This window comes from Lycium ferocissimum, chromosome 6 (genome assembly GCF_029784015.1).
Source record: "Lycium ferocissimum isolate CSIRO_LF1 chromosome 6, AGI_CSIRO_Lferr_CH_V1, whole genome shotgun sequence".
In the NCBI taxonomy this organism is placed as follows: domain Eukaryota; kingdom Viridiplantae; phylum Streptophyta; class Magnoliopsida; order Solanales; family Solanaceae; genus Lycium; species Lycium ferocissimum.
The window spans coordinates 71,367,100-71,379,546 of NC_081347.1; the positions used below are offsets into that span (position 1 = coordinate 71,367,100).

At 30.3% G+C, this 12,447-nt stretch overlaps 2 protein-coding genes across 3 annotated transcripts in view; one reads left to right on the plus strand and one right to left on the minus strand.

Moving 5' to 3' along the window:
• LOC132060298 (uncharacterized) overlaps window positions 1-12,447 on the plus strand; it is a 40,670-nt gene that overhangs the window by 15,548 nt on the left and 12,675 nt on the right. The gene's annotated exons all lie outside the window — the stretch shown is intronic.
• On the minus strand, window positions 10,084-11,503 carry LOC132060451 (uncharacterized). The gene is made up of 3 exons (XM_059453489.1): window positions 11,029-11,503; window positions 10,371-10,817; window positions 10,084-10,326 (listed from the first exon to the last, which is right to left on the minus strand). The coding sequence occupies exons 1-3, from the start codon at window positions 11,050-11,052 to the stop codon at window positions 10,084-10,086; spliced, it is 714 nt and encodes a 237-aa protein (XP_059309472.1). The 5' UTR covers window positions 11,053-11,503.

Sequence of the window (12,447 nt, forward strand, 5' to 3'; positions counted from 1 at the left end):
GTTTGTCCTTGAGATCTTTAAATACTTCAACATTGGTGTAACAACTCATGTGCCTTTGAATGAGTAGGAGGATCTTTCAGAAAAAACTTACTCGCATTATTCGGTTCAACAACGTCACAAAAACTCATTATGCATAAGAATGACAAATTTAAATACACTAATTGTATCCCGAAAGAAAAATAATGTATCTATTTAACTATACTAAATTCAACAAAATACAAATTCATTCTAAATGTATCCAAAGAAACAATGTATCTATCGAATGTAGGTATGTATACATTGCATTTTGTGTATACATAGTATTCAATTCTACAATGTATTCAATTCTACAAATTGTATTCAATACTTACCAAGACAAATGACAAATTGTATTCAATTCTACAAAATGTACCACAGATGATACACAAGTAGACCGATATACGTATTAAATATAGAATACATACAACAATATATATTGTATTCAACACTAAAATGTGCAATCACAAAGTGTATCAAAATTAAAAACTAATAACAAATAAACATTGTATTCATAAATATGAAATAAATACAATACCTCCCCGCTTTTTGAAGGAACATCTTCAACAACATTTTTTCCTTGCTAACCGAAGAACCATCGATAACTTTTCTCCGCTTTTCAATACTTGGTAGGGATGCTTGAGATATCGATGAATCAATGACATCTTTTCGTTTGGTAGATTTTGAACCTTCATCTACCATTGTTTCCATACTTACAGGGTCATGGCGCCTCTTAATACTACTCTCAGCATCCATTCTAGCAACAGAGCCTACAATTTCTTCATCATTTTGAGTGATACACAAATCAAAAGATGGACCATCATCATAATGGTGCACATAATTGTGTATACCTCTAGTAACTCTGCATGGAATGCTTTTCTCCGCCATTACACCAAAAAATCAAAGCAACATGTAGTAGAAACCCTCACAATGGCGGAAACCCTAACAATGGCGTAAAATCAAAAAATTGGAAGAATATATTTAACAAAATAAACACAAATTTGTAAAAAAAAAACTTCGAAATAACTTACCTAGAAATGCGCAGCAAGAATTTAGGTAATGGAATCGGTGGAGGATCGTGTATAGATATAATGGAGAAAAAATCGGAAGAGATTGAGAGACAATGAGAGAGAAAATGGGTTGATGAGGGGAAAAATATGAATACAAGCCTTATGTTGCGGTTGGTTTTTAATTTTAACCGTGTTTAAATGTTTTAGTTATGTACAAAGAATTGATATACACCTTTTAGTTATGGAATGTAATTAATTTAAAGTATAGCTACTAGATATAAATAAGGCCTAATGTTATCACACCATGTAGATTTCCCTATATTTTTCTCTTATCCTAACTAGTTTTTACCTACGACGTCGATCGCTTGATAAACGTCCCTCCCCATAAATAAAACATTTCGCCCCCCACCCCCATAATTTTTAAAAAAAATTAAAATATTAAATAGGCCCACAAAAATAAAAAATAAAAAATTGTAATAGTAGAAAAGTGAGTTTTACTCACTGTCGTCCGATAACCAATATATAAATAAAAAATTTTGGCCCCCACCCCATAAATTAAAAAAAAAATCCCCCCCCCCCCAAATATTAAATAGGCTTTTGTGAAAAAATAAAAATAAAAAATAAAAAATTGTGCAAAAAAAAATAAAAATTTTGGGTCCCCCTAAAAGTGGACCCATCACATCCAAGTTTGGCCTAAAAAAAATTAGACTTCCCTTATTAACAAAACGAATATTTAAAAAAAAAAAAAGTGAATCCCGTATTAAAAAAAATAAACAATGTTAAAAAAAAAATTGTGGGCCTCATATTAAACACCATGCGATTTGCAAATACTAATATAATAAAGTTTTAAATACGAAAGCACAAACTACAATGTTATATTAATCGTCTTTTGAACTTCAAAAAAATATAAACAAAATCAAGCAATATATATATATATATATATAAAGAGTTAATCCCATATTAAAAAAATAAACAATGTCAAAAAAAAAAAGTTCGTACTTTGTATTCTTTAAATCTAATATAATAAAGTTTTAGATACGAGACACGATAAAATGAGTTAAACGAAAAATATTTCCCAAAAATTTAAAAATAGAAGTTCTTCATGGCATATTAAACACCAAAGGAATTAAAAAAAAAAAAAAAAAAGTGGAACCCACTACATGTCAAACTCTTCTAAAAAAATGTGGGCCCCATATATATTAAACAACAACTAATATTAAAAAAAATGAATCCCATATTGAAAAAACAAACAATGTTAAAAAAAAGTACTTGGAAAATCAAACAATTAAATCAATAATGATGGATTCATTTTACATGCATATCGGGTCCATTAGTGCGACATACGTAAAATTTTTGTATAAAGAACATACTCTAAAATACTTATATATTAAAATAAGATAGAATTTAATTACTTTTTCATTTTCCTTACTCTAATAAATGTGAAAAGAGATTAATGTCATAAAAGATTAAAAAATAATATTAAATAGAGATCAAATAATTAATAAGGTAAATTGAAATTCTAATTCTAATTGACGTTTCCTTAAAAAACATGTAAAAAACAACATGACAAGTAAAATGAGTTAAACAAAAAATATTTACTAAAAATTAAAAAATAGAAATTCTTCATTTAAATAGAAAATCAAATTTCTACTTCGTTTCATCTTAAACATATAAAATTAATATAATAATTTGAATTAGAATTATCCAAATCAAATTTTGATAAAAAAATTATATGTATTACTTTACTATTACTATTTTGTATAGAAGAGCCCTTTATCCAAAAATTTTTTATTCGGTCCTATTTTTTTACTTAAGAGTAAAAAAAATCCTTTGTGATCCCACCCACTTTTTTATTTAAGGCAAAAAAAATGGCGTTTTATACTTTATATTACCAACTCTTCTAAAGAGTAGATAGAAATGCTTTATTATATTTATTATGTTTACTAAAATAAATATACTTAAAATATATATATTTAAAAAATAACATACAATTTAATTATTTTTTTTTATTTTTATTCTTACTCTAATAAATTTGAAAAGAGATTAATATCAAATGAAGATCAAATAATGAATAAGATAAATTAGTCAAATTATAATTCTAATTCGCGTTTCCTTAAAAAACCATGCAAAAAGACAACATGACAAGTAAAATGAGTTAAACCGAGAATATTTACAAAAAATTAAAAAATAGCATTTCTTCGTTTAAATAAAAAATTAATTTCTACTTTGTTTCGTTTCAAACATGTCAAATTAATTTAATAATTTGAATTAGAATTATCCAAATCAAAATTTGATAAAAAATAATAAGTATTTTACACTTTTAAATTAATCGAATTAAAATTGAAAGTATCAATCGATGCTTAAATATTGCTATTATTTTATCTCAAAGAGAAGAAAATAGTTTTCTTTTAAACAAATCTGCTCTTTTAAAAAGTATTAATAAATTTTCGTAGCAAATACGAATAAAAATCTTAGATACGGAGCACAAACTACAATATTATATTAATCGTATTTTGAACATAGTATATATATATATATATATATATATATATATATACACACACACACACACACAACTACAACTACATAGATACACTATAATCCGAAATGTTGGGCCCGTGCGCAGCACGGGCATAGGCCGTCTAGTACACATCATAAGAGGGTATATTTACATCCTAAGAGGGTATATTTACGAAAATATGGTAAAAAAAATTAAAAAAAATCACGCAAGTAATGGCTTCTACGTGATCTTCCTAAAATTTCTCACTTGCGATATTCTCTCATTTCTTCCTAATCTCTCCATGATTTTGTACTGAATAAATACGCTGGCGAATCAAAGTCGATACACAAGCAATTTCTACATACTCTGATTCTCAAACAAGCAAATTTCAAATTCAAAAGAGACACACAATTATTCATTGTGGGGTAAAAAAATGAGCATAGTAGGCTGTTTAATCCCCCATTTTGGACTTTTTTGTCGAGGAACTGAATGTCATTGAAGAATCACAGATTCAAAATCGATGTATAATAGATGCTTCAATTTTACGTCATTTAAATCATTCAATTTCGTCTTCAAAATAGAACGGATTAAAGCTTCCATCGTTCAACAATGGCAGATACCATATTTCAGTCAATTTTGATTCAACACTATGGAAGATGAGACTAATTGACAAGTAAATATATGTGAATTCAGATTTTATACACAATCTTGTACGCCATTGAAATCATTCAATTTCAACTTCAAAATCATCCACTGCATGAAATTTCAAAATTTATACAGATCTACTTCAAAATAGTACAGATTGAAGCTTTCATCAAGTAACAATGGTGGATAGCATTTTCCTTTCAATTTTTATATATACAACAACGGGGAAGATGGGACTTAACATGTAAATATGTGTGAATTGTGAATATATTATGTATACAATCTGTTAAAAAACACATGATTTGGTTCAAGAAAAAATTTGTATATATATTGTATAAAAGTTGTATGCTTTTTATTAAATGAATAATTTGTGTTTATTTGATTCTAGAAAAATGTGTATAAAACATGTATGATTTATACATAACATATGTGTATATAGTTGTAGGAAAAGGTTGTGTTTTTAGTTCAGAAAATAGGTTTCTGTAAACACATGTATGAATTATGTATAAAATATGTATATAAATTGTACATATTGTGATTTTCTGTAAATTATATAAAAATTGTATATATATGTATATTTGTTGTATGTTATGTGTATAATTTCTGAATTACTGATCAAATGTGTTGTTGATTGCAGTTAATAACTTCCTCTGAATTCATATATATATATAGTGAGTTAGTGACTGATGGTGTTAAGAGGTTCATAGGGTGCCTTCGAACTAGAAAGAGTACTTCATTCGTTGGTTACTATCGAGTGCCAATACCAATATGTAGAGGACTACTACCTTGTGTACTATATCAGTAAGAAAAAATTCGATACATATGCAATACCGGTTGAACCTCATTCATGTGTAAGTACATGGTATATATCTTTGCATATGTTTGGAAAATTGTGTTGCCCCAAATTTGGAAAGACTGCGGAAAGGAAAAAAAGTAAGAGAATGAAATAATTTCATGATGTGAAATTGAAGAGGCCAAAGGTGAAATGCATCGGATGTGGTATAGTGAGGCACAACAGGACGACTTGTGGCAATGTTCCACAGAAAAAATAAAATTTCGTGATGCTAGCTTTTTTGAGATTTTTTTTTCTTTAGTGAGAGTGAAAACATCCTACTTGAGTACAATTTTAATAAAAATAAAGTTACAGTTTGATATTCTTGATATCAATATGAATTTGGTTATCAACGTTATGTTTTTGGTTTCGTCTAGATATAATAAAATCTGCTTTTTCTATGGATTTTGTATGTTTAATGTATGAATATTATATCCATATGACCCATGCATATTTGAAGTATTAACATGCATATTTCATACATATGTTATACATACTATACACCACTACTGAATTGCTTTTATACACATATTTAAAATTAAAAAAATCTGTTAAACATGCTTGAAATAAATACATGTGGAATATCTAAATAAATCTATGATACCAAATTGTATGTAAAATGTATTAGTAGTGAAGTGGTAAAGTAGAATCTCAAAATGGTAAGAACATAATAAATATTTATATATATTCATAGCAAAATGAATTACAATATTTGCATAACAAAACAAGCAAAAAACTAAGATGGGTCCAAAGAAAACATAAGAAGTCACCGACAATCCATCTTTTTACATCAAACACAAACCAGCTAGTTACTCTAATAACTATTTTTGCACTTTTCAGTTGGGTCGTGACATAGCACTTTTCAGTTGGGTCGTGACATACTCAATCTAGGATTTATCTTGAAAGACCCTAACCAACTGCTTTTTTGATACTTTGGCTTTATCAAAAAAGTGGAAATTCATTGATGCCATGCCTCGGAGTTTGTGACGAAATCGCTGTCCATGCCGCCTTTCAAACTGTGTCACAATGACAAATTCTCTAATACCAAAATAAAGCATTTTCCCATTCAACTTAACGACGAAAATATCGTCCCATTCAAGTTGCGGATGAGCTATGTCTGAACCTTCAATCAAGAAATAATCGAACAGTGAAATCCATGAACTTAAGACGCCCCTTAATTTCATCGATAACATCCATGTTAGTGTAATAACACTAGCTGAGCCTGTTTATTTCTTTCCTGAATAAATAGTAAGTAACAACTTGTACATATTTCATACAAACATAAACAAAACAAATTTTTATTTTGATGCACACCAGTTTCTATACAAAATCTATATATATTTGATACAATCAGTAACCATACACATCTCAAAAGGTGGTACAACCCATTTTTATACACATTTAATTCAAAAAATAGTAATCAAAATAGATTGCTCATATTAAGGTATATAGAAATTATACACATTTCATACACACAAATAAAAGAGAAAATGACCAAAATCATACATTATGTTTGGGTTTGGATCAAAATCATACATATTCTTTCACATAGAGCACTAATAGTACATTATGTTTGCATAAATGGTGCACTCTTAGTCAAGCTCCCAAATATTTTTTTAGAAATTTAACGGAAAAGAACAAAAATGCCCTTGAACTTTAAGAAAAGGTATAAAAATATCCTTTATTCATCTATTTTGCTAAAACTACCCCTCAATTTAACTTTTTGGCTCATTTATTCCCCTTGACTAATGGACAACACTAATTTTTTTTAAAAAAAATATTTAAATTGCACATGACATTTTATTACTGAAAAATTGATTTATTTTTTTAAAAAGAAATATGAAAAATCATTATTTGTAGAATAAGGAAAAATAATTTTTCAACACCCATTCTTTAAAAAACAAATGTAGTAAGCCTTTTATATATATATATAAAAAAAACATAATTGGATTTTCATTAAAACATGTGGAATTTTTTTAAATTTGGAAAACTTTTTTTTAACTGGTGGAAACCCCATTTTTTTTTAGAAAATTCAATTTTTAAATCTGAAAAACTGATTGTTTTTTTAAGTAAAATGTGCAAAACTAATACTCCATAATTTTCTTCTAGATTTAAAAAAAGATAGTTTTCTGGTTTTTTTTTTTAAACACAGTTTTTCCATAAAAAAATTTAATTTTTTCAGATTTTTATAAAAATCTAGTTTTTCACATTTTGAAAAGAAAAAAAAAATTAGTGTTGTTCGTTAGTCAAGGTTTTACTCGTTCAAAAAAGTTTTCCAAATTTAAAAAAAATTTCACATGTTTTAATGAAAATCCAATTCTGTTTTTTTTTTCATATATATAAAAGGCTTACTACATTTGTTTTTTAAAGAAACGGATGTTGAAAAATTATTTTTCCTTATTCTACAAATAATGATTTTTCAGATTTCTTTTTAAAAAATAAATCAATTTTCAGTAATAAAATGTCATGTGCAATTTAAATATTCTTTTTAAAAAAATTAGTGTTGTCCGTTAGTCAAGGGGAGTAAATGAGCCAAAAAGTTGAATTGAGTGGTAGTTTTAGCAAAATAGATGAATAAAGGGTATTTTTATACCTTTTCTAAAAGTTCAGGAGCATTTTTGTTCTTTTCCGTTAAATTTCTAAAAAAATATTTGGGAGTTTGATTAAAAGTGCACCACTTATGCAAACATAATGTACTATTAGTGCTCCATGTGAAAGAATATGTATGATTTTGATCCAAACCCAAACATAATGTATGATTTTGGTCCTTTTCTCCAAATAAAAACACCTTACAAAACTACAACACTTTATATATACTATCCACACAACCAACTCTGAAAATATTCTAGAACTAAAATATATAAATTATATATACAATACATACAATCGAACTATAAAAATAAATAAAATAAATCTCAATTTTTTTATACCTTTTGGCTTGACTTTCTTCTTCATCTTCTTGTTTAATGTTTCGTGTTTGGTTCTGGCCATATCTTAGAACTCGTTGAACTCACAATTCTAGGATTTTTACGGGGAGGAAAATCATTTAAACTTTTTACTCATTATTTCGCAAAAACAAATGAACACGAAATACACATAAACTCTAACAGTATAGGATCGATAACACTGTCAATACACAAAAATAACGATGAACAGTAAGAATAGTGAAAGAGGTTGAAGAAGGCAAAATCGTGTATTCTCTTTGATGAAATCGTGATTTGAAGTGGAGGAAACTGTGGTTTGAAATTGAGAGAAAATCACACTAAGAATATTTCTGTAGAAAGAGAAATATTTTGAAGTGATGGAATTAAATGGGTAACTGCCCAGAGTTCAACCCAAAATCGGATCCCTAAATTTTAGCACAAAATCGTGGATCTGTGCATAACCCAAATCTTGTATGTTTTGTAAACTTGTTATGTTTCATAAATAAGGAAAAGTATTCTTATGTTTTGTAATATAGGATCTTAACTAGTATTATTAGGTCATTTTTCCTTATTTGGTCTCCCAACCCCAATCAGTTCCTCATTTCTCCACTAGCATAAAAAACCAAACGAAACCATAACTCAGCCCAATAGAAAAAACCCGCTCCAGCCCACTCCTCTTTAATATCCCAAAACACTAAATTCTACCCCTCATTTTTTTTTCCTCACGCAGCAACCAAGTGAAACTCTAGCAGCCTCAAATACAGCCTATTTGTTCAAACCCTAGAAATTGGGGTTCATTTCCTCATTTTCCAGGGACAGTTGTGTTTTGGATTTACTTTGAAGAACAAATCACTTCCCCTTTCATTTTTGTGTTCTGTTTTCATTTGGATATGTTGTTATGTTTGCCGGAGTTATTTTTAGTTTCAGTTTTTTCCTTCCATGTTCTTGTTTCCTGCCAATGAATGTGTGCTTAAATGTTGTTCTCTTTAGTTAAAATGTTTTCCCTAGCTAAAAATGAGTTATTTTCAAGTGCTTTTGCTGCTCTTTATTTTATTTTATTAAGATGTTACTAGTTGATAACCATGTATTCATCAAAGGAACAAGTTTTGGACAGGGAAAGAATGTTACTGTTTAAATTTCAATCCATCCCAAAGTAATCTGTTGATCCTCTCCTGATGATTCTAGAGTGATCCAAGATGTAGAGAAATATAGCAGAAGAAAACTTAAATCGGGGAAACCTTCTGCTAGCCCAAGATCGTTAACTAAGATCGGAAGATTCAACTAAAGAAGAGGAAGCTATGAAAAGGAGAATTTGGTTATGGAAGAAAGACTTTCTTGAATTGGCTTGAATGACTTACAATTGGGGCTGTGTTGGGTTGATTACAAATGCCTAATGTCACCCCTATTTATACTTGTTTATGGATGATTCTAGACATGATCCTATTTAAAAAGATCTAGACGATAGTATCATCTTCTATAAATATCTAAATTCTAGAGCATCTAGATTTTTCTTAAGTAAACTAAATATCTAAGATTCTAGAGCATCTAGATTTTTCTTAAGTAAACTAAATATCTAAGATAGTCCAATATAACCTTCTAGATTATCTTCTAAATATCTATGATATTTATTCTTCCAAAAAATTAACTTTAATATTTCACACTCCTCTTTAAAGTAATTTTTTGGAAGCTATCCTGAACTTGTCGTGGAAGAACTCAGACGAATCTTTTGGATGTGCCTTGGTGAAGATCTCAGCAATGTTTTCCCGACACTTCTTCATTCTTTAAATGATGATGGTTTTCCGCTGATAATGGTTTTCCGCTCATCTTTATGCTGAATTTTACATTCTTGAGTTTCCAGATTCCCCTTTCTCTTAGCTTCTTAACAATTGTGTTATCTAGAGAAACACCTGAGTCGGTGATGATCTGACTATGAATTTCCTTCAAAGCCTCAATACCAACATAGGATCCACCACTAGATTCCCTTTTTAACTCCTCAATAAATTGTTTGTCAGCTTCAGAGCATCCGGGAACCATATTATCTATCTCTCCGTATGAAATTGAGCCTTCAAGGTCAACCTCTTCATTTATTTGACTGTCGGCTTCTCCATCTGCTTCTAGTATTTGATTTGAGCTAGTGATTGACTTTGATACGGCAGATTATTGACCAGAGACTTCAACTTCCACTACAACTCCCTCAATGCTTTCTCCGGAATGGTCACCATTGTCATATATAGTTTCAGAAACTTCATGCTCCGGTTCTACTTCAACACCCTCTACGTCCACACTTTTGTTACCAGTTTCAGGATCTGCTTCGTTGATTTCCTCGGTAGCAGCTACCACGTCACTAGTCTGAACATCTTTACAATTTTCTTGCTTCTTGTTGATGACACCAGTGTCTTCCTTCTCCACGTGATGGACCGTGTGCTCTGCTTTGTCACAATGACATCACAACCATTGTTTTCTTGGAAGTTGAAAAATTTAGATTCATCTTCAGTGAGATGGTGCCCACATCCTAAATCCACGATCCAGCCTCTTTCAAAATTGAGAGAAGCCAAGGCATCTACTACTCGAGTCTCAGCTACAAAGCACCTTCCCCAATCTTCTTTTTCAGAAGCTCCCTCAGTTTGAGCCATGTAGCTTTCCTTGGCTCGGCAAAATCTTTTTATGTGTCGTACTTCACCACATCGATAACATTTAATAGTCTTCTTACCATTATTAGAAGACTCTTCCTTCTGTCTTGACGAGCTTGATCCCTCATGGAATTGAGAATGTGTCATCTCTCCTGAGCCACTTCGCTTTTGTCTTCCTTTAAAATTCCTCTTGTCAGCTACAAGAGCATTTCCTTCCCCTTCTTTGATAGACACACTAGCCATCTGTTTGGCTAGTAGCTCCTGTGATGACAACAAATTCTCAAACTCCTCTAAGGATGGTTGTCGAGCCCATCCTTGAATTGATGTAACAAAAGGAATATATTCTTTCTTCAAACCACGAATGATAATTCTTCTCATTCGTGCTTCAGAGATAGCCTCATCCCATTTAATAATGAGATCTCTGAACATAAGTTCTTAATCTTCAAAAAATATTCGGCAATAGAAAGATTACCTTGAATGGTGTTAGCCAATTCATTCTCCAAGATCAGTAGCCGCGCTTCATCCTTCTTGTTGAACAGCCGATCGAGGGTCCTCCATATCTCATGAGCTGATTTGCACCTAATAATATGATCAAACAAGTTGTGAGAAATGGACCTCTTCAGGATGAACTCCGCCTTCGCATTAATTTGCTTTCACTTCTTGCATGCGTCGCTATTTTTCGGTCCGTCAATAGGAGGACTTGTGTAACTACATTAACAACATCCCACAAATCCTCTCTCATAAGGTATGACTCCATACATGTCTTCCATACCTTGTAATTGGACTGATTCAACAACTCCATCCCCAGTCCATTAACACGGCCGCTTACATCCATATAGAGAAACCAGTTGAATCTACCACTAACCCGATCTTGAAATAAAATCCAGAAGCCAACTACGGCTATGGATAAGGCTCTGATACTATGTATAGAAATATAGCAGAAGAAAACTTAAATCGGGGAAACCTTCTGCTAGCCCAAGATCGTTAACTAAGATCGGAAAATTCAACTAAAGAAGAGGAAGCTATGAAAAGTAAAATTTGGTTATGGAAGAAAGACTTTCTTGAATTGGCTTGAATGACTTACAATTGGGGTTGTGTTGGGTTGATTACAAATGCCTAATGTCACCCCTATTTATACTTGTTTATGGATGATTCTAGACATGATCCTATTTAAAAAGATCTAGACGATAGTATCATCTTCTATAAATATCTAAGATTCTAGAGCATCTAGATTTTTCTTAAGTAAACTAAATATCTAAGATTCTAGAGCATCTAGATTTTTCTTAAGTAAACTAAATATCTTAGATAGTCCAATATAACCTTCTAGATTATCTTCTAAATATCTATGATATTTATTTTTCCAAAGAATTAACTTTAATATTTCACACAAGATTCCTACTCCTTTATCGGACCTAGAAAAATCATTGTTACAAGGTTCTGAATTGATTTCTGTAGCTATCCAGAGTTTAAATTTTAGTATTTTCACTAAGTTATTCCCTTTAATACATTTGAAGAAGTTGAGACAGTCCATTCCTTGTTTGAGGTATTTTTGACTGATAGTTTAAATTAGAACTTGAGCCCTCGTTTTATAGTATAGCTTAAAGCTCTGAATACAACGTCAGTTTACTGGTGTTTATCTAGTATAGTGTGGCAAAGTGGTTGTTGCTCTTTTCAGTTGGTGCATGGCTGAAAATTAGCTCTCTAAATCTTGTTTGAATTCAAAAGTTGATCCTGGGACAATGCCTTGCCTTACCTTTTTCACTTAAGCAAATTGATGAATGATTGTAACAACTTATTCACCCCTCTGGTGAACTTGAATTCCCATATTTAGAATTAGTATTCTTATTTGCTGAAGTTCTTTAAGACTATTCGTATTTCATGCTTTGTTTGA

Coding starts and splice junctions, on each gene's coding strand:
- LOC132060451 (XM_059453489.1), bottom strand. CDS start 11,052: ATGAATTGGCTAACACCATTCAAG. Junction 10,818..11,028: donor ATTGGCTAACACCATTCAAG/GTAATCTTTCTA, acceptor TTGTCATCACAG/GAGCTACTAGCCAAACAGAT. Junction 10,327..10,370: donor AAGAAAACAATGGTTGTGAT/GTCATTGTGACA, acceptor CACGTGGAGAAG/GAAGACACTGGTGTCATCAA.